The sequence below is a fragment of the Paralichthys olivaceus genome, chromosome 2 (assembly GCF_024713975.1).
Source record: "Paralichthys olivaceus isolate ysfri-2021 chromosome 2, ASM2471397v2, whole genome shotgun sequence".
NCBI classification, from domain to species: Eukaryota; Metazoa; Chordata; class Actinopteri; order Pleuronectiformes; family Paralichthyidae; genus Paralichthys; species Paralichthys olivaceus.
Window position 1 is genome coordinate 1,355,001 of NC_091094.1, and position 22,500 is coordinate 1,377,500.

At 44.2% G+C, this 22,500-nt stretch overlaps 1 protein-coding gene and 1 long non-coding RNA gene across 2 annotated transcripts in view; both read left to right on the plus strand.

Annotated features, from left to right (window-relative positions):
* Positions 1-138, plus strand: part of LOC138405839 (uncharacterized) — a 1,519-nt gene extending 1,381 nt beyond the window's left edge. The window contains exon 3 of the long non-coding RNA XR_011239507.1: positions 1-138. This exon is cut by the window's left edge and continues 267 nt beyond it. This is a non-coding gene — a long non-coding RNA (uncharacterized lncRNA).
* The window catches only part of LOC138405623 (NACHT, LRR and PYD domains-containing protein 5-like), a 224,199-nt gene that overhangs the window by 114,408 nt on the left and 87,291 nt on the right, over positions 1-22,500 (plus strand). Inside the window, exon 16 of the mRNA XM_069515397.1 lies at positions 6,471-6,527. Within this exon, the coding sequence (XP_069371498.1) occupies positions 6,471-6,527 (57 nt within the window). The remainder of the gene's footprint in view (positions 1-6,470; positions 6,528-22,500) is intronic.

Consider the following 22,500-nt stretch of genomic DNA (forward strand, 5'->3'; position numbering starts at 1 on the left):
AAAATGACAGGAAACATAAAAGTATGGCATTATTGCAGAGATACGTGTTACTTTCAAACAAAGTCTGTGTCCTTATATTCTGTGGATATTTAAGTATGTATCTGAATATGGTTTGGGATTAAACAGTCTACTACAATGAATGTGCAGTATGGAGTTCTTTCACATTAAAAGTATTGCATATATAATGTAATGCATCATGTGCAATAATGTGCTTTAATTGTTAGTAAGTTATGGGTCTATACCTGGTAGGTAAACTGTTCATTCATAAATAAAGTTCAGCTTAATAAGTTTCACACTGCAGCAGCTGCACTAACGTTATTTCTGAACCAATAATCTAATAAAACATTATTACTGAAGTTACTCACAGTGACGTAGTCAAATAGGTTGGCGAGCTGAACAACTTTACATAACGTTAAATATCTAACTTGATGATATTCACTAAACACACAGTCGCCTTCAGTTTAAAAGATTTATCACCATGAACTCTAACGCTCCTCTCTCCGCTGTGTGGACGCTTCATGACGGGTTAATAACTCCCGTCCCTCCCGTTAGCATTGCCGTTACTGCTGGTATCTTGCCTGGATGTTAGCGGAGCTAAGCTAACCAGGATGTTGCCGCTTGGTTTAAACATATACAGTCTATGGTTTTAACATTTCTCAAAGACACAAACAGACACACATGATTCTTACGGGTCAGCCCCACCATAGTTGAACCAGGAGAATTAGAGCATTAGTTTGAAGACTGGTGCTAGAGCACAGCACTCTGACTGTGTGTGTGTGTGGAAATCTCCAGCACCATTACAGCTGAGTCATGCTAACCTCAACAAGCAGCTTTCACACGACCACAGACTGACAGAGAATATTACACGTGCACGTTTTGTGGTGAGTGAATTAATAACCACGAAGCTGAAGCCTCGTGTGGAAGGAGAGTTTGTGAAGGAGTCCCTCGTAGCATCAGAGGCCTCACCAGAGAAACAGCTCCAGCCTCACCTCCCCTCAGGTGAGGCTGACATGTGAAGACATGCAGCTCATGAGTAACACAGAGCTTACAGACTTTTGTCCCGTCTCTTTTTGCGTCCCTAGGTATGTGTTCATAATAGTGTGGCCCTCGGAGGACTTTATACAAATTGAAATGGCCCTTGATGTGAAAAAGGTTCCTCACCCCTGGTCTATACGATGATGAGGAAACCAAGAGCAAGAGTGAACGCTGCTCACGTCTGTTCAGTTCAGCGTCGAGAACAAATATGAAGGAGCACAACACTGCAGGGATCAATATATTTAACAATGAACTTCAACAGTCTTCTTATGTTCCCGACCACATGATCTCGGTTGTTTAGACATGCTGCAGTATCCTGTCAATGGATTTGAGGACAATCTCTGATCAAGTTAAATAAAGTTAAATTGAATGGACCACTGGCTCTTGAGAGCTGGGGGCGGGAGGCAGTGAAGGAGGCGGCTGCTGCTTGATTGACACGTTCCTCAGCTCTTCACATTTGGCCGCCCTGCCAAAGTGCCGCTCTAGACAATCGTCTAGTTCATTTGTTATATTTGAAGAAACACTGAATCTATGCACCTGGCTTCATTGTGTGTTTGACATCACAGGGTTTTTCCTCTCAGACTGAAGATGAGTGTTTCTGTGGAGGAAGAGGACAGAGCAGAGTCTCCAGAGTTCAGCTGTGTGTCTCTGAAGAGGAGGCGCTCCAGAGATCAGCCTCCAGACTTCAGTAATGAACCTGGACCCTCACACACAAAGTAAGAGACCTGCTACAAACATGTGAACCTCCAAACTGAATCCTCAGAGAATGAATCAGTGAATGATGAGTTCTGAATGAAAACATGTTTGTGTTTGCAGAGGTGAGGACCACAGACTGAGAGCAGAGTCTCCAGAGTTCAGCTGTGTGTCTCTGAAGAGTGACTGGTCCAGAGATCAGCCTCCATTGTTCAGTAATGAACCTGGACCCTCACACACAAAGTAAGAGACTGTTTCTACTGTGAACTGATCTGAAGAGGATGTAGTTTCCTCTAGTGTGGCCCCTGCATTAGGACACAGCTTCATTGAAATTGGTGACTAATCTCTCAGAATCCCTCAAAGAGCTCAGACCTCCACCAAGGCCCAACACGCTCCTGATGAAACCACTTTGAAATTCACTAGATCCATTTCACTCATAAACATCAGTCCTCTGAACATCTGGTTCACAGAACACATCCTTCACCAAGTTTACTGGTGATCTGTTCAGTGGTTTTTATAATCCCACTAACGAACCAACCAACCAACACACAAACATACAGGGTGGAAACAAAACCTCCTTGAAGTGATGACGACCGGTGACTGTGACATTTGACTTATCAGGACATGTCTTCACAGAAAGAGGAGGAGGAGTCATGTTTCTGAGGAGGAGCAGTCGTCCCGCTGTGCTTCGTGTCAGGACGTCCTGAAGGATCCAGTCTCCACCAGCTGTGGACACTGGTTCTGCAGACAGTGCATCACCTCATACTGGGACCAGTCTGGTTCTTCAGGAGACTCCTCCTGTCCCCAGTGTGGACAAAGATCCAGAAGAGGAGCTGGAGCTCAGACAGCCGGTCAGAGCAGCACTGTACATGTGTCTGCTGATGTCTTCACTTCTGACAACAGCACATGTTTGATTTTGTTCCTTCATACAGCATCAACATTTCACTTGGTTATAAAAGCACAAAGTTCAAAAGCTTTGATTTCTCTAGTTTTTCTGTATCTGATGAAAACAATCAGCAGATTCTCAGATTCTCTGTCTCTGACATTGTTTCTTGTCTTTCAGCAGATCGGGGTCTGCAGGAGGTTTTAGACCAACATAAGATCAGTCTGAGGAGGAGATGTGAACATGTGACTGAAGGAACTGAGGAAACAGGAAGTAGAACCCTCCTCAACAGGATCTACACTGAGCTCTACATCACAGAGGGACAGAGTGAAGAGGTTAATACTGAACATGAGGTGAGGCAGCTTGAGACGGCTTCCAAGAGGAAGAGCCTCGACGACGCTCCCATCAAGTGCTACGACATCTTTAAAGCCTTCACTGACCAGCAGAGCAGCATCAGAGTCGTCCTGACCTGCGGCGTCGCTGGCGTTGGAAAAACCTTCTCGGTGCAGAAGTTCACTCTGGACTGGGCAGAGGGTTTAGAAAACCAAGATGTGGGTCTGCTGGCTGTGCTTTCGTTCAGGGAGCTGAACCTGGTGAGAGACGAGCAGCACAGTCTTCTCACGCTGCTCCGTGTTTTCCATCCAACATTACAGAAGCTCACGGCAGAGACGCTCGCTGTCTGTAAACCTGTGATCGTCTTTGACGGCCTGGATGAAAGCAGACTTTCTCTGGACTTCAACCACAGGGAGGTCGTGTCTGAGGTCACACAGAGGTCATCAGTCAACGTGCTGCTGACAAACCTCATCCAGGGGAATCTGCTTCCCTCTGCTCTCGTCTGGATAACCTCCCGACCTGCGGCGGCCAATCAGATCCCTCCTACATGTGTTGACAGGGTGACAGAAGTACGAGGCTTCACTGACGCCCAGAAGGAGGAGTACTTCAGGAGGAGATTCAGTGATGAGGAGCTGAGCAGCAGAATCATCTCACACATCAAGACGTCCAGGAGCCTCCACATCATGTGTCAAATCCCAGTCTTCTGCTGGATCAGTGCTACAGTTCTGGAGCACATGTTGACCACAGACCAGAGAGGAGAGCTGCCCAAGAGCCTGACGGACCTGTACTCACACTTCCTGCTGGTTCAGACAAAGAGGAAGAACAACAAGTACGGTGAAGGACATGAGACGAGTCCACAGCAGCTGACGGAGGCTGACAGGGACGTTCTTCTAAAGCTGGGGAGGCTGGCCCTTAAACATCTGGAGGAAGGAAACATCATGTTCTACCAAGAAGACCTGGAGCAGTGTGGTCTTAATGTCACAGAGGCCTCGGTGTACTCAGGAGTTTGTACTGAGATCTTCAGAAGAGAGTGTGTGATCTTCCAGAAATCAGTCTACTGCTTTGTTCATCTGAGCGTTCAGGAGTTTCTGGCTGCAGTCTACATGTTCCACAGTTACACCGAGAGGAACACAGAAGAACTCTACAACGTCTTGGGAACATATAGGAACACAAGGGGAACCTTCTCCCTGAATTACCTCCTGAAGAGAACCATGGAGAAATCCCTCACCAGTAAAAATGGTCATCTGGATCTGTTTGTTCGCTTCCTTCACGGCCTCAGTCTGGAGTCCAACCAGAGAGTCTTAGGAGGCCTGCTGGGTCGGACAGAGAACAATCCAGAGATCATCCAGAGAATCATCAACAACCTGAAGGAGATGCAGAGTGATAACATTTCTCCTGACAGAAGCATCAACATCTTCCACTGTCTGACTGAGATGAACGACCACTCAGTACATCAGCAGATGCAACAGTTCCTGACGTCAGAGAACAAATCAGAGAAGAAACTCTCTGAGATCCACTGCTCAGCTCTGGCCTACATGCTGCAGATGTCAGAGGAGGTTCTGGATGAGTTGGACCTGATGATGTTCAACACATCAGACCAGGGTCGACGGAGACTGATCCCAGCTGTGAGGAACTGCAGGAAGGCTCTGTGAGTCCAGACATGATCAATACCATGTTGAATCAGTGTAGATGAGTCAAACACACACAGTGTTCAATGATTCTCCTTCTTGTGGGCAGCATGGTGTTGTAGTGGTCAACACTGTTAGTGCAGCCTCTCTGTGAGGAGGATGTTCTCCTCCTGTCTGCAGGGTTTTCTCTGGGTTCTCCAGCTTCATCCACAAACCAAAGACATGTAGTGTGTGTGTGTATAATATATGTATACAATAGTACATGTGTACATATGGTATATACACATTCTCATCTCATTGTTGTATATCCAGTATGTTCTAGAAGTTTTCTTGAAGCTGGTGAAAGATGAACTCAGTCTGTTTGATTCACTCCAGAGTTTCTGAGGCTACATTTAAACATGAAACATGACTCGTCAACATTTTGTGCTCAGAGACCGTGAACTGCAGGACTCCGTGTTAAAGTGAAGATCTGGATTCATGATCCGACACCATCGATTAAAAACTGTCGTCTAACTCATCCCAATAAAAAACAGAACAAATGAACGTGAACTTAGTTGAAAAGTTTTAAACATGAACAGTTTATTCTTTCTTCAAACTAGAATTCTCATCCTGTGTCTGTGCACCACCACCAACCAGTGCAGAGTCAGTCCCTGCAGGTCACTGACATGTTGCATTCACAATAATATGAGGTCACTGTAACCTTTGACCTTCGACCACTGAAATCTAATCAGTTGATCTTTGAGTCCAATGGTCAAAATGTGAAGAAGTTCTCTAAAGACAGACTTGAGACGTCATGTTCAAGTCCTTGACCTCTGACCTTTGACCACCTGAATCTAATGAGGTCATCTGTTAGTCTGAATGAACGCTTGTACCAGATCTGAAAGGATTCTCTTGAGGTGTTTTTAAGATCAAATGTTCAAGAGGCAGAAACTGGATTAACCAGGGTGAGGGTCACATGATCACGTTTTGTATGAATGTTGTGTTTTCTGATTTTATTCTCACACATTTGATATTTTCTTTAATTACAGACTCAGTGGTTGTGAACTCTCAGAGACTCACTATGAAGTCGTGGCCTCAGCTCTGAAGTCAGACCCCTCACATCTGAGAGAACTGGTTCTGAATAGAAACGAGCTGCAGGACTCAGGAGTGAAGCTGCTCTGTGCTGGACTGGAGAGTCCAACCTGTCGACTGGAGACTCTGAGGTCAGGTCCTTAAATCCTTGAAGGTTCACTTTTCTAAAGTTCTTTCTTATTTGGTCATTTATTTAAATTGAACTGTCTCAGTTCTGCTCACTGTCCCTCAGTCATCTGTCCCTCACCCAGCCTGTCAGTCACGTCCACCTCATCAGTCCAACTCCATTCATAAAGTGTCAGTGAGTAACATGTGGACAGAGACCGAGCACTCGTCCTCCTCAGGTTCTCAACAATAAGACACGTTCTTATTGAAGCACGTTGGACAGTTGATGAGTATAGAACCAAACAGGAAGTGACTGTCAGGAGCCATCTCTACTTTAAACAGTGTTTAATGACACAAACCTACTCAGTGACCAAACACACAGAGAAGAAGGTGATGAATGAAACAATGGTCCAACATGTCTGATGTGATATTTATCTTCAGGTCACAGACTGGACTGAGGTCAGCAGCATGTTGAGAGTCTGTGTTGACATGATGACGATCCACAATAACAGGAGGACACATTCAAATATTCACATTTCTTTATCCAGGTTGAGTCTCCGTGTCCAAATAATCTATTGTTACTGAATCAGGACTCGTCTTTAGTCCAACATGTCTGATTTCATATTTATCTTCCATGTTATGAGTCTGTGCTGACATGAATATCTGTTATTTTCACACATGAACTCAGATTCATTTACAGTTAAGTTTTATTCTTTCTTCAGGTTGGAGTACTGCAGTCTGTCAGAGATCAGCTGTTCTTCTCTGGCTTCAGCTCTGAGGTCAAACCCCTCTCATCTGAGAGAACTGGATCTGAGTGGAAACGAGCTGCAGGACTCAGGAGTGAAGGAGCTGTGTGGTCTTCTACAGAGTCCAACCTGTCCACTGGAGACTCTGAGGTCAGTTCACTGACTGACTTTTGTAGATCTCATATCTATAACACAGCATTTATACACAGTTCATCTCATTTAATACTCATTGTATTATTTTTTAAATTATTTTATTTCCTTTTTTATCAACAACATACAGCAGCTTTGTAATCCAGTAAGTGCTAAATGCTAATACAGAGGTGTACCTGTTGCATTTTCGTCCCCTCCCCTCTACATGTCCCTCCCCCCGAAAACCAAAATCTTATCATACACAACAACTCAATTCAATTTAGTTCAATTTTATTTGTATAGCACCAAATCATGATATACATATCTCAAGGCACTGTACATAGAAGGTGAAGACCTCAACATCATATTAAATCTAGAGAAACCCAACAGTTCCCACAATGAGCAGCACTTTGAGACTGTGGAGGAAAAACTCCCTCATTAACAGAGAGAAGCCTCTAGAACCAGACTCAATGTGGAGACATCTGCCTCCACCGGTTGGGGTGAGCAAAGAAAATGGGGGGAGGAGAGAGAGGGATAGTGGGGAGGGGGAAGTAGGGGAGAGGGGGGGCGAGAAAGACCGGGGACACTTGAGCACCATCAGGCATCAGATCTGACTTGTTAAAATGTGAACAACAGTGTAAAGACTATTAATTATTATTGATGACAGACACATTTGATATCATAATGAATTACTGAGATATTGTAATTAGTAATAGTAAAAGTTGTTGTCCTGAGGTTCAGGGGTCAGAGATATCTGAGATGAGAGAGAAAAAGAGAGAGAGAGACTATGGGAGGACAAAGTGAAACAGTCATTGACATGTATTAAAATAAATAAATGAATGAATGTGGGGGGGCAGAGAGACAGAGAGAAGTGGAGAGGTGCTCAGTGCATGATGGGAGTTCCCCCAGCAGTCTAGACCTATAGCAGCTTAACTAAGTGATGGGTCAGGACCTGATCCAGAACTATAGACTTTATCAAAGAGGAACGTTTTAGTTTAACTTTAATGCTGAGATGGTGTCTGCCTCCCGAACCCAGAGTGGGAGCTGGTTCCACAGGAGAGGAGCCTGGTAGCTGAAGGTTCTACCTCCTGTTCTACTCTTACTGACTCTAGAACCACAAGAGAGCCTGTGTTTTGTGACTGAAGTGATCTCTTTGGATAATATGGTGTTATCAGCTCTTTGAGATATGAAGAGCTTGATTGTTAAGAGCTTTAAATGTGAGGAGCAGGATTTTGAAATCTATTCTGAATCTTACAGGGAGTCAGTGTAGAGAAGCCAAGACAGGAGTAATATGATCTCTCCTTCTAGTTCCTGTCAGCACTCGTGCTGCAGCATTTTGGACCAACTGGAGACTCTTTACCGATTTCCTGGGGCATCCTGATATGGAAAATAAAAGCTCCCGCCTGCTTCCTGAACAGGCCCCGCTGAGCGGCTAATGCTAACAGCGGTGTCCCGTCCAGGTCACAGGGGCTCCTGCTGGAGGCTGGAGGCTTCGGGCAGGTTACCAGAACCAAAAAATTGGAAATTAAAAAAGTAATGAAGCCTAGAACCAGGTATGGACAGGCCTCTGACACAGGAGTCTGTGGCCATGTTAGAATAGCAGTAGATATATTTTTTAGTACCAACGTGAACACATTTAGATTCATTCCATTTGAATTAGTCTTGTCTTGCTTTTCGGCAGGATGTAGTTTGTATTTAAGAGTAATTAATGATGAATGTGAGATGAGTCCAGGCTGTGCTTGTGTGTGTGTTCGTTTAGGCATCGTCATGTAGTTCATTCATAGTTGTACATAGTCAGAGCATCCTGAGGTCCAGGGAACGACTCCTGTGTCAGAGGCCTGTCCATACCTGGTTCTAGGCTTCATTATTTTTTTAATTTGGGTCAGCTACTACATGGGAGACAATCAATGGAGCTGATTTATGAATCAAAATAGCAGTACCCCTAGCTTTACTGTTGAATTTAGACTGGAACATTTGTCCAACACAATCTTTCTTCATTTTCGGGTGATCTCTATTTTTAGCTGAGTTTGTTGAAGAAATGCAATGTTGACTTTAAGGTGTAAGAGATGAGAGAATACTTGATGACGTTTGATTGGATGGTTAAGTCCCCGAACATTCCAGCTGATTAGATTCATGTGGCAGCCGTTTCTCCCTGAAGTTGAGGGAGCAGGTGTTGCCATCAGAGTTTATGGAAGAAGAAAATGTGAAGGATCATTTTATACCTTTTGTGATGTATCTGAGTTAGCTGTGTAACTCTAGTCGACCTTAGTACGTTCAAACATGACCAAGTGAATACTGATAAAACCTTCAACACAAACAATGAACACATCAACCCCAACCTCCCCATTATCCTCAGTGTCATTCTCTAAAGAAAAACACAAGACTCCCAAAGCTTCCAAGCTTTTTCTGAGATCACACTCTTGGTCTCAGCCACTGTCTCTTTGATAGAAAAGTATTTGAGCTATAATCAGTCTATTAAACTAGTGATTCAATTATCTGATAGAGAATCAACATGAGGTAGAACCCCCCCCCCCCCCCCCCCCCCTTTTTGTTTTTAATAAACAATCCAATAAAATAAAATATATTAGATAAAGAAAATACCTGCAAATGTACTTAATGGGCCGTCACAACATAAAGAGAGAGAGAGAGAGTCACAGGTTTGGATCATGGCCATAGCCGGAGATCATTGACATATTATGCATAGACTATATAGTGGTAACGTAAACCCCCGGACCGCCCGGGGAATGTAAACGAGCGTACCCTAGCGGAGTTTGCCCTTTGACCTCATGACGTCATTTGTTGTCAAGTGAAGCTATGCCCGAACGCTTCATTTAATACTCATTGAACATAATTCCTCTTCAGACATAACTTGAATCCATTCATTCATTAATCTGGGACATTTTAAATATTCAGCTACTTGTTAAAACTCATCTGTGTTTAGTTCTGGATTTCATAAACTGATCTGCAGGACAGAGACCGGGTCCAAATAATCTGTTGTTACTGAATCAGGACTCGTCTTTAGTCCAACATGTCTGATTTCATATTTATCTTCCATGTTATGAGTCTGTGCTGACATGAATATCTGTTATTTTCACACATGAACTCAGATTCATTTACAGTTAAGTTTTATTCTTTCTTCAGGTTGAAGTTCTGCAGTCTGTCAGAGATCAGCTGTTCTTCTCTGGCTTCAGCTCTGAGGTCAAACCCCTCTCATCTGAGAGAACTGGATCTGAGCTTCAACGAGCTGCAGGACTCAGGAGTGAAGGAGCTGTGTGGTCTTCTACAGAGTCCAACCTGTCGACTGGAGACTCTGAGGTCAGTTCACTGACTGATTTTGTAGATCTCATATCTATAACACAGCATTTATACACAGTTCATCTCATTTAATACTCATTGTATTATTTATTTAATTATTTTATTTTCTTTTTTATCAACAACATACAGCAGCTTTGTAATCCAGTAAGTGCTAAATGCTAATACAGAGGTGTGTCTGGTGCATCTTCGTCCCCTCCCCTCTACATGTCCCTCCCCCCGAAAACAAAAAACATCTCATACACAACAAATAGAAACAAACAAACAAAACAATAGTAATAGTGACAATAATATCTCTAAATAAAAAGATGAACAAACAAAACAAAAGGATAAACAATAACATGAAATGAAGTCAAACGTCAACTTTCACAAGAAAAACTTCAGGCAAAACAACAACAAATAATAATGAGCAAATGTCCATACAATCCAGTAAAGAGGAAGACATATATGTCAATCACAGCTGTCTCCATGTCAAATGTTTTACACCTTGGTTCAAACACAAATCAGTCACAGAAGGGTACACAGCTTTAGCGTCTTCATGTGTGCTAGAAATGGTTGCCACGTCTTATCCAATGTACCTGTTGAACCACCTAACGTCCACCTTATTTTCTCCAGATGTAAAAACTTCAGAAGTTCTGTGGTCCATAGCACATGAGTGGGAGAGGCCTCCTGCTTCCATTTCACAAGGAGAAGTCTCCGAGCAATTAGGGAGGCGAAAGCAATAGCATTGGAGTAATGTTTGGGAAGGAGAGCGTCTTCAGAAACTCCTCCAGAAATTGCAATCAAAGGGGGAGGGGTTAAATTGAGTCCAAACATCTCAGAGAATGTCTCAAATATAGACGTCCAATAATGTGAAGATTTGGACAAGTCCAAAAAGTATGAATGAGGGAACCTGTGTCTGCCTTACATCTGTTGCATAAGGGCTCTAACCCTGGATCAATCTTTGCTCATGTTTCCTTTGACAAATGAAGCCATGTAGAACCTTCAATTGAGAATCAACATAAGGTAGAACCCCCCCCCCCCCCCCCTTTGTTTTTAATAAACAATCCAATAAAATAAAATATGTTAGATAAAGAAAATACCTGCAAATGTACTTAATGGGCCGTCACAACATAAAGAGAGAGAGAGAGAGAGAGTCACAGGTTTGGATCATGGCCATAGCCGGAGATCATTAACATATTATGCATAGACTATATAGTGGTAACGTAAACCCCCGGACCGCCCGGGGAATGTAAACGAGCGTACCCTAGCGGAGTTTGCCCTTTGACCTCATGACGTCATTTGTTGTCAAGTGAAGCTATGCCCGAACGCTTCATTTAATACTCATTGAACATAATTCCTCTTCAGACATAACTTGAATCCATTCATTCATTAATCTGGGACATTTTAAATATTCAGCTACTTGTTAAAACTCATCTGTGTTTAGTTCTGGATTTCATAAACTGATCTGCAGGACAGAGACCGGGTCCAAATAATCTATTGTTACTGAATCAGGACTCGTCTTTAGTCCAACATGTCTGATTTCATATTTATCTTCCATGTTATGAGTCTGTGCTGACATGAATATCTGTTATTTTCACACATGAACTCAGATTCATTTACAGTTAAGTTTTATTCTTTCTTCAGGTTGAAGAGCTGCAGTCTGTCAGAGATCAGCTGTTCTTCTCTGGCTTCAGCTCTGAGGTCAAACCCCTCTCATCTGAGAGAACTGGATCTGAGTAACAACAAGCTGCAGGACTCAGGAGTGAAGGAGCTGTGTGGTCTTCTACAGAGTCCAACCTGTCCACTGGAGACTCTGAGGTCAGGTCCTTAAATCCTTGAATGTTCAGTGTTCCAACGTTCTTTCTTATTTGGTCATTATCTATCGAAATCGAACTGTCTCAGTTCTGCTCACTGTCCCTCAGTCATCTGTCCCTCACCCAGCCTGTCAGTCACGTCCACCTCATCAGCCCAACTCCATTCATGAAGTGTCAGTGAGTAACATGTGGACAGAGACCGAGCACTCGTCCTCCTCAGGCTCTCAACAATAAGACACGTTCTTATTGAAGCACGTTGGACAGTTGATGAGTATAGAACCAAACAGGAAGTGACTGTCAGGAGCCATCTCTACTTTAAACAGTGTTTAATGACACAAACCTACTCAGTGACCAAACACACAGAGAAGAAGGTGATGAATGAAACAATGGTCCAACATGTCTGATGTGATATTTATCTTCAGGTCACAGACTGGACTGAGGTCAGCAGCATGTTGAGAGTCTGTGTTGACATGATGACGATCCACAATAACAGGAGGACACATTCAAATATTCACATTTCTTTATCCAGGTTGAGTCTCCGTGTCCAAATAATCTATTGTTACTGAATCAGGACTCGTCTTTAGTCCAACATGTCTGATTTCATATTTATCTTCCATGTTATGAGTCTGTGCTGACATGAATATCTGTTATTTTCACACATGAACTCAGATTCATTTACAGTTAAGTTTTATTCTTTCTTCAGGTTGTGGAGCTGCAGTCTGTCAGAGATCAGCTGTTCTTCTCTGGCTTCAGCTCTGAGGTCAAACCCCTCTCATCTGAGAAAACTGGATCTGAGCTTCAACAAGCTGCAGGACTCAGGAGTGAAGGAGCTGTGTGGTCTTCTACAGAGTCCAACCTGTCCACTGGAGACTCTGAGGTCAGGTCCTTAAATCCTTGAATGTTCACTTTTCCAACGTTCTTTCTTATTTGGTCATTATCTATCGAAATCGAACTGTCTCAGTTCTGCTCACTGTCCCTCAGTCGTCTGTCCCTCACCCAGCCTGTCAGTCACGTCCACCTCATCAGCCCAACTCCATTCACCTGCACACACCTGCTCCTGATCACTAGTGTCAGTGAATAACATGTGGACTGAGGCCGAGCACTCGTCCTCCTCAGGTTCTCAACAATAAGACACGTTCTTATTGAAGCACGTTGGACAGTTGATGAGTATAGAACCAAACAGGAAGTGACTGTCAGGAGCCGTCTCTACTTTAAACAGTGTTTAATGACACAAACCTACTCAGTGACCAAACACACAGAGAAGAAGGTGATGAATGAAACAATGGTCCAACATGTCTGATGTGATATTTATCTTCAGGTCACAGACTGGACTGAGGTCAGCAGCATGTTGAGAGTCTGTGTTGACATGATGACGATCCACAATAACAGGAGGACACATTCAAACATTCACATTTCTTTATCCAGGTTGAGTCTCCGTGTCCAAATAATCTATTGTTACTGAATCAGGACTCGTCTTTAGTCCAACATGTCTGATTTCATATTTCTCTTCCATGTTATGAGTCTGTGCTGACATGAATATCTGTTATTTTCACACATGAACTCAGATTCATTTACAGTTAAGTTTTATTCTTTCTTCAGGTTGAAGGGCTGCAGACTGTCAGAGATCAGCTGTTCTTCTCTGGCTTCAGCTCTGAGGTCAAACCCCTCTCATCTGAGAAAACTGGATCTGCGTGGAAACAAGCTGCAGGACTCAGGAGTGAAGGAGCTGTGTGGTCTTCTACAGAGTCCAACCTGTCCACTGGAGACTCTGAGGTCAGTAGATGGTTGGAGTCAGTCCACGCTGCTTTCATCAGTATTTTACTAAACACAGTCAGTATCACAGTGAAGATCCAGGGTCTGGACCAGAAGCAGGATTTGTGGTTATCAGGTTAACTTCAGGTTTAGTTTTTCAGTCCTACGAAGCTCGTTCACTTCTTATCAGGGTAAATCACCATGGTAACTGATGATGGACGGCTAACATGCTCCGGAGCAGGTGAAGTTGGAGATCAACCTGTTTAAAAGCTCCGCCCACTGAGCAAAGTAACTACACTGTTGTGTGGACATGTTGAAGTGTCTTCGTAGTTCAGGCCTCAGTGTTTCCTCAGTGAAGCTGTGAGAGGACAACGATGACAGACTTCAGGATTGGACAGAAACACAGAGAGACAACAGTCGGCCAATCAGACGAGCCAGAAGCCGGTTGTGATCGTTTGATTGATGTGAAGACGACAGTTGCTGTTGTTTTCATGTGAACAGGAAGTGAAGCTGGACCACAGCTGACAGCCTCACATGATGAGCAGAGACGTCTTCATCTGATCTGAGACACTTTGTTCTCTCACTTCATCAGTGAACAACTGATCAGTTGGCTCTTTGTCACAGCTCTGAGATCAGTGTGACTGAAGCCTCAGAGAAGCATCATCACCATGGTAACCATGAGCTGTCTCTACAGAGCAGAAGCTCTGCTGAGGTCCATCTGTCCATCTGTCTCATCTGTCTCATCTGTCCATCTGTCTCATCTGTCCATCTGTCTCATCTGTCCACTGACAGTTTGTCAGAAGCACATGTTGATCAACACACAGTGAAACATGTCTTCACCTGTAACAGCAGGAAATCCACCTCTCAATTGTCCACTCTGCACTTTCAGATGCAGAGGAAACACACGTGATGGTCAAAGTGTGTGCAGCTCTTAGCGTGTTCATTCCAACACGTGAACATGAAGCAGAGAGGAAGCTGCTCCACCTCTGAACAGGACTGAAGTCCCTGCTGCTCTTTATACTGGATGTGCTGCATCACTGACTCACAGCTGATGAAGTGAGTCTCTGTAAACACTGATGTCTTCTTCTCTCAACAGATGGAGACTGTGATCTTTGTAAATGTGAGTGTGAAGAGGACAGTGTGAAGAGGACAGTGTGAAGAGGACAGTGTGAAGAGGACAGTGTGAAGAGGACAGTGTGTGTGGACGGAGGCTGAGCTGTGTCCTGATGATCCAGAGGCTGAAGCAGCAGCAGCTTGTGTGTAGTCTCCAATTCACCCAACCCCTCATCTGCATGTGTTTGGACTGTGAGATGAAGCCGGAGCACCTGGAGAAAACACGGGGAGAACATGCAAACTGCACACAGAGACACCGCATCTGAACCGGGATTCAAACCACGAACCTTCTTGCCCCAAAATCTTGTCCCTCGTTATGGATTGTGTTTATTCACACGAAGAATGTGTTTATTGAAATGACACCCAGCAGAATATATAAACCCTCTATACAGAGTCACATCTAGTGTATCTAAGTCTGTCTTTATCATTGTCCACCTTTGTCCCTCAGTATATGTCCATGTGTGTATAACCACATCCTGTCTGTTTGCTTCAAGTTCCTGGATTCACATCACACGTTGATTTAGTTGGACACAAAGTGAAACACGTTTAAATCACTTTGAGTCAGACACATGAATTTCATCGTATGAATTCAGTTTGCTGTAGTTTGAGTTTGGAAAATGCTTCAGGTGCAAACCTCCTTTTTTCTTCAATGTCTGTTTGTGGCTCTGCGTGTTTGTTTGATTTACAAATGACATGAATCAGTGTTACATGAAAGGGTTTTACAACGAGGACCAAACAGGTTCTGATAAAGATCAGAGGAGAACCAACATGATCCAGAATCAAAGACACTCAGTTCCAGCTGCTAAATGCAGAAGAACAGCTGGGACAACATCTGGGGTTGTGTCACTGTGAAAGTTACAGCGCCCCCTGTTGGCATCTGGTAAAATATATATTACGTGACCGCGATAAAATATCGTGTGAATGAAAAAAATAATTCAGAGCCACGAGATCTGAATCTGTTGTTTACTAAAGACGAGGGGACGTGAAGTGAAGAAGCCTCTTGATGAGAAACCTTTGAATCCCAGGATGTGGTGTCTGTCTGCACTGTCTCTGAGGACACACACTGAGGACACACACTGTCTCTGAGGACACACACTGTCTGCACGGACTCTGAGGACATGTAGTATAATTTTTGGCCATTAAACCATGTCACTTATGAATGTCACTGTATACCTTTAAGAATCTGCACTACAAACTAAGGTGTGATTGAAACATGATTTACTACTGATTACAATAAGTTTGTGAATGTAATTACGAATCAAACCATATATTCTGTGTGTAACAAGCAGTATGAGGTGATTGTATAACTTGTGTGAAGAAATATTAATCTTTTAAAAAAGACAAACTGACTGAATTGTAACATAATGGTGTCAAATGTAAGCACAATATCTTTTAAAAAATACTAAGCTGATTAAGCAAAAGATAATGGTGTCAAGAATAAGCAAAGTTAGTGTAAGATCCCAACATGCCCAGTGGAAATTTCCAGAGCTAGAAAATTGACCAATGACCTACTGACACGTGTGGCCCCGAAATGATGATAACCAATGAAAAGCTGACAGGTTTGGTCTCTAAAGGGTTTATAAGACAACACCACACTACTGTTAGGCAGAGTTCTTCTCTGCTGAAGCTCCGGCTCGCTACTGAATGCTCTCTGGTTTTTTGTCGACAATAAACTCTGCTGCTTTTTATTCGACTGAAATTTTGGACTTTTGGACCACGAGTGAAACTTAGTTTTCATCACAACAGACACACTAACTCTGAGGACACACTGTCTCTGAGGACACACACTAAGGACATACACTGTCTCTGAGGACACACACTGAGGACACACTAACTCTGAGGACACACACTGTCTCTGAGGACACACACTGTCTCTGAGGACACACACTGAGGACACACTGTCTCTGAGGACACACACTGTCTCTGAGGACACACACTAAGGACACACACTGTCTCTGAGGACACACACTGAGGACACACACTAACTCTGAGGACACACACTGTCTCTGAGGACACATACTGAGGACACACACTGTCTCTGAGGACACACACTGTCTCTGAGGACACACACTGAGGACACACACTAACTCTGAGGACACACACTGTCTCTGAGGACACACACTGAGGACACACACTAACTCTGAGGACACACACTGTCTCTGAGGACACACACTGAGGACACACACTAACTCTGAGGACACACACTAACTCTGAGGACACACACTGAGGACACACACTGTCTCTGAGGACACACACTGAGGACACACACTGTCTCTGAGGACACACACTAAGGACACACACTGTCTCTGGGGACACACACTGAGGACACACACTAACTCTGAGGACACACACTGTCTCTGAGGACACACACTGTCTCTGAGGACACATACTGAGGACACACACTGTCTCTGAGGACACACACTGTCTCTGAGGACACACACTGAGGACACCCACTAACTCTGAGGACACACACTGTCTCTGAGGACACACACTGTCTCTAGTTTCAGGTCTTCTTCAAAACAGCTGATGATCATTTGGTCAATTAGGATCATGAGGCGACAGGTGGGCGTGTCCTCGAGTTCTCAGTCAGGCTCCACCCCCTGCTCAAATATGGTTACTCCTGTTTTCAAAAAATCAAGATGGCGCTGAACGAGATGTTTGACGTGAGGCTTCAGAGCTGCAGCTCACAAACCGAAGGTGACGTCACGGTGGTTTGATTCTTGGCTGCGTCTGATATTTGATATTTTAGAGCTTGGAGCAAATGTTCCCAGGTTTTTACCAGCTGATTTCAAATCACACTGAACAACTTCAACGGAGAGAGTTCATCTTTAGTCCATGGACAGGGGTCGCCAGCCTTTTTGAGACGGAGCTACTTCATGGGAACTGAGTCATACGAAGGGCTGCCAGTTTGATAGTTATATATTATTATTAATGATAAATGATTCTCATCTGTGTGAAGACGCTGATCACGTTCATGATTTCTCACAGTAATTATCAACATTGACTTAACAAGGTGGGAAACAGATGATTTCAGGGTTGAACACTTTATTTCTATGAATCTCAGCAAGTGTTTACATTTTCAGACGATCACTTCTTCAACATTTCATCAGACAAATGTTCCATTTTCACAAGCCACCGACCGACCGCTAACAAATCATAGTCAGGAGTCAACTTCAGAGTGAGAATAAACATTTGACAGAATCAAAAATAAATCATTCAATGAATTAGAAACGCATATCAAATCTAAGACGCAGCTCACTGGTGAGTTGTGTTATTTTCAGAACAGGCCTGCGGGCGACTCATGTGGTCCTTGGGGGCGACCTGGTGCCCACGGGCACCGTGTTGGTGACCCCTGGTGTAGGGTATAGGTTCGTTTGACACACACACTCACTGTAAACATACATGTGCAAAGGAGATTTCCCACAGCACGACCTCTGAGGTTTACGAGGCTCCCTGGGATCATTGTAACGTGTGTGTGTGTGTGTGTGCAGTATGTTTACATGCAAATGTCTACATACAATCATCCCATGATATTTTCCTCCATGAGCAGATTCATGTGATTTCCTCATGTTCTCAGTGAACATGTGTAAACACATTGGCTGCTTTGACTGTAGCAGCTGGTTTGTGTAGCAGTTGTGTGTTGTTGGTTACTACGGTTACCACTGTAGGATGTGTGATGTGTGCACCATGAGTTTTCTCTCTTTATTGTATATTTAGTTATTTTGGATTTATTGTGAATGTGGATGAAATGTGCGTTGACTCGAACGCTCTCCTGTTGCCGTGCAGATGATGGGAAGGTGGTGAAGGCGGTGTCGGTCATCAAACACAACTGGGACACAGAGGAGCTCATTCTGGAGGAGCTGACCGTCTTCCAGGTGACATAGAGTTTCAATACTGCTTCTGATCCAGGAACCAAAAGAACTCGAGCTTCCACAGGAAGCTTCGTGTTTTTTTACCCACTATGTGAAGTTTCTCACAGTCTCTCCAGCCCCCGACCCAAGAAATACTGGAGCAAGAGGTTGGAAGCATATAAAGTACGGTGATTTGAGCTGGTTCCATTACGCTGCTGCCACTAAACTGAGAAAGAAAATCAGAAGGCTGACGACGTTTTCATGGTTTTATCTTTTAACAGAACTACTTCTTAGGATGAAACATGTTCGTCCGTATCATTTTTCACTTTGATTTGATTTGTGGAAATCATTTCACTGCTCTTCTTCGTTCTCTGTGAATCCTGACACACACACACACACACACACACACACACACACACACACACGCAGGACTTTAATGCCTAAAACCCAAGTTTGTTGTAATGTCTCTCACTGCTCATCTTCCAGCTCTGCACCCTGTGATGTTTTGTGTGTGCGTGTAGTTTTTCAGTGGAACGTGTTCATCTGGACAAACTCCCCAAAAGAGAAACAAGCAGATATCAGGACGCATATTTCCCAAGATCCTCTGTGTTTACAAACGGACCAGGAAGACGAGCAGAGAGATGACAAAAATAGGAAAAGCACATTTTTGTGTGTTTCTGTTTTTAAACAGATGAAGAAGATGAGGAGGAAGAACAAGGAGAGGATGAAAGAAAAGGGAAAGAGAACCAAAACACTGTGCAGGTGAAGGGAAGGAAGGACGAGAACAAACAAACAGGAAACCAGGCGTTCGTTGTTTACCAACAACTGAGACAGGAACTGAGTCATTTCTGGGTGTAAAGAGCCGGAAGTGACCGTACAGCTGCAGGAGCAACTGACAGGTTGTTTGGATCCTGACTGGGTTTCAGGTCGGAGGCTGTAGTCGGTCGGTCTGTGGGCTTTGAGTTTCCTTCATCCACCCCTCGGCTCATTCAGAGCGGTCGAGGGTCACTGACTCTCCTCTGTGAGGCCATGAAATGAGTCAGTGGTCCAGAAAAATGGAGCTCGGGGGTAATTTATCCACCTGATGGAGAGAGAGACTCATTAGATTTCTGACCTCAGAGCGAGGCCGCAGCATTTAACGTTCACCTCAACCTCTGCACGGCTGAAATATCAGTTCAGGTAAAGATCAGTCACCGTTTCTGTGTCGGTCACATGAGCCTCCACTCCTCCTTTTATTTTCCAGCTTTGTCTTCAGACTGTGTGGTTTGTTGCGACTGAATGAACGAAGCTCAGTGAAGAACTATTTCAAACGGCGTCTTTAAGGCTCCTGAGGTCGTTAGAAAACTGAGACACACAAACATTGAACACCAGGCTGTGAAGAAGACGAGGGAGAAGAGGAGTTTTCATGTTCAGTGTGATCAACTTGAATTTCTAAAATGAAATGTGACACAATCTGGTATCAAATGCATAGAAATGTGTGTGTTAATAAATCTACGTGGATTCGTTCGGCTCATCGTAAACAGCTGTAGATGCACGTTGGTATAAACGTGTGTTTTTGTGTGAAGCAACAGAAACATTCATCCATTTTTCTTTTTATTCCACAGAGTCCGACTCCCATCCTGAGCATGAAGCTGTCGACCAAGAGGGTGCGTCCTCTGACTTTTGTTTACATGCACGGAAACCATCTGATGCGAACATTTCTCGTACAAGTTTCAGCAAAAGTCGCGCGTGCTTAGGACGACACCAATCTGACATTGGGGGATGGGGAAAGAATAAGAAACCCAATAGGATCCTTGCAGCCGTCACTGCTCAGGCTCTAATTAGTCCAGTAAATGTTGTGTTCAAAGTTGTGTTGTTTAGTTGAGACTTGTGTTGTTGTTACAACAGTATAATGAACTCTCAATAAAATCAATCTCTCTCTGTGTCGTCCGTCTCGACCACAGCAACAGCTGTACGTGTCCGGCGAGCTCAGCGTGGCCCAGCTGGGGCTCCAGAGGTGCGAGCTGTACGGGACGGACTGTGCTAAGTGTTGTCTGGCCAGAGACCCCTACTGCTCCTGGGATGGACAGACCTGCTCCAGGTTCTTCCCCACCAGCAAGAGGTAGAGAGGGACAGAGGGGTAATGAGGACACCACACATTCATAACAGTTACCACATGTACATCACACTTTCCCCTGGTTTGGTGTTAGGCGGGCACGGAGACAGGATGTGAAGTATGGAGACCCCTGGAGTCAGTGCCCAGTCACAGAGGACGGTGAGTTTGATATGAAGTCTCTTTATATCAGAGGATCTGAGAGGAGGATTTCCTCCATCGATCATGTGTTTAAAGTGACGCAGCGATGGAACGCAGAACCACGGTGGTCTTCGCTGTTCGTCCACATAAGAGATCGGCATAAATCCACAGCTGTGTTTGATTCTCACGTCTGGATCCATCCAGAAGCTCCAGCTCCTCCTGTGTTCAGTCTGAGCAGGGTCTTCAGTGTGTCCTGTGTTTATACTGGAAATGTACTTGAAGGTAAATTACAATGTCTCTCATTAGAGCTCGCACCTTCGCCAAAGCCTCATGGTCCCTTCAAATATATAAATGTGTTAGTGCTGATTTATTGCATCAAGATCCAAACTGATCTCCTACAATACGATGCACAGAGGGAAAGAAGGACCTGCTAAAATATTGACGTTTTATCATTTCAGCCTTGATGCTTTTTCATGTCTGATTTTGAAGTTTAATGTTCAGCTTTGTTCTAAAGTCACAGTTTGATCAACATAATTACTGTACTAAATATATAGTATATAGAAAGTATAAAATATGTATATAAATATACAAATATTTGACCTTTTTTAACTACCTTCAAAAATAGTATCACAGATAGTAAATTCTATTTACTACTGAATGCAACAGGAACACACTGAATATTTAAACAGTTCATTTTGTACAATAATTAATTCAGCAAGAACATTTTCCAAATGTTTGATTATTTGTCCAAAACCAAAGTTTCAACTGTTGCACGATAACAAACCAATAAAGTTTCTACAGATTTAAAATACCTTCTTGAATATTCTCTGCTGCAGGTAGACATGGGGCGCACTCTAGGGGCCGTTCTGTGTAACTGCAGTTTTCTCCGCTTCAACACAGTGGCAGTAAAGATTATTGAAGTTAAAGAAATGATGAAGTGGTTGACATCTCAGAAATGTTTCTTTAGTTTCTCTTCCTGTTTAGAATGTGTGTTCCTCCTTTTTTCGATTCACACAAATCACCTGGTGAATATTTCCCCTGATCTGTGTTTCTCTTCTTTCTCCTCGTCAGACTCTGACGCTGTGGAAGAGAAGTCGGTGTACGGCGTGGAGGGAAACTCCACCTTCCTGGAGTGTGTTCCTTGGTCACCTCCGGCCGAGCTCAGGTGGACGGTGCAGCGGCACACGGGCAGCTCGCAGCAAACTGAGGACAGAGTGAGTCGGAATCAGTCAACATCTGCTGGAGACGTATCAGAGGAGAAGACATGATGAGATTCAGTGTATACACACAAACACATTTTGTCACCATGAAACCTACTGCTTCTCTCTCTCTCTCTCTCAGCTTCCTCACAGCGATGACGACCGCTCTCTCCACATGAAGCGTGGTTTGCTGGTTCAACGCCTGGAGCTGGCTGACGCAGGCGTCTACACCTGCAGCAGCCATGAGCACTCCTACAGCCAGGTCCTGGCCCGATACCGCGTTCACATCATCCCCAACCACAGCCTCCACCCAGCTGCCCGACACCAGCAGAGCCACGGCCCCAACCACGGGAAGACTGGCCCGGTGGGGGGAGCCCTACCTGTGTTCCTGGGCCAGTCCGGGGCCTCTCACCCGCCCTCGTCTCTGCCGGGACTTGGGAACTCGTGGCCGCCGCAGCACCGGAGCTACAAGGACCTGCACATGGTGGGGACCAAGAGTCTGAGCGTGGACGAGTACTGTGAGCAGCTGTGGTACCGAGAGAAGCGCCGGCAGCAGAAGCTCCGCACTCTGAAGCTGAAACAGGAGAGCAGGAAAGCTCGGGTGAGGAGGAACAACCCTCC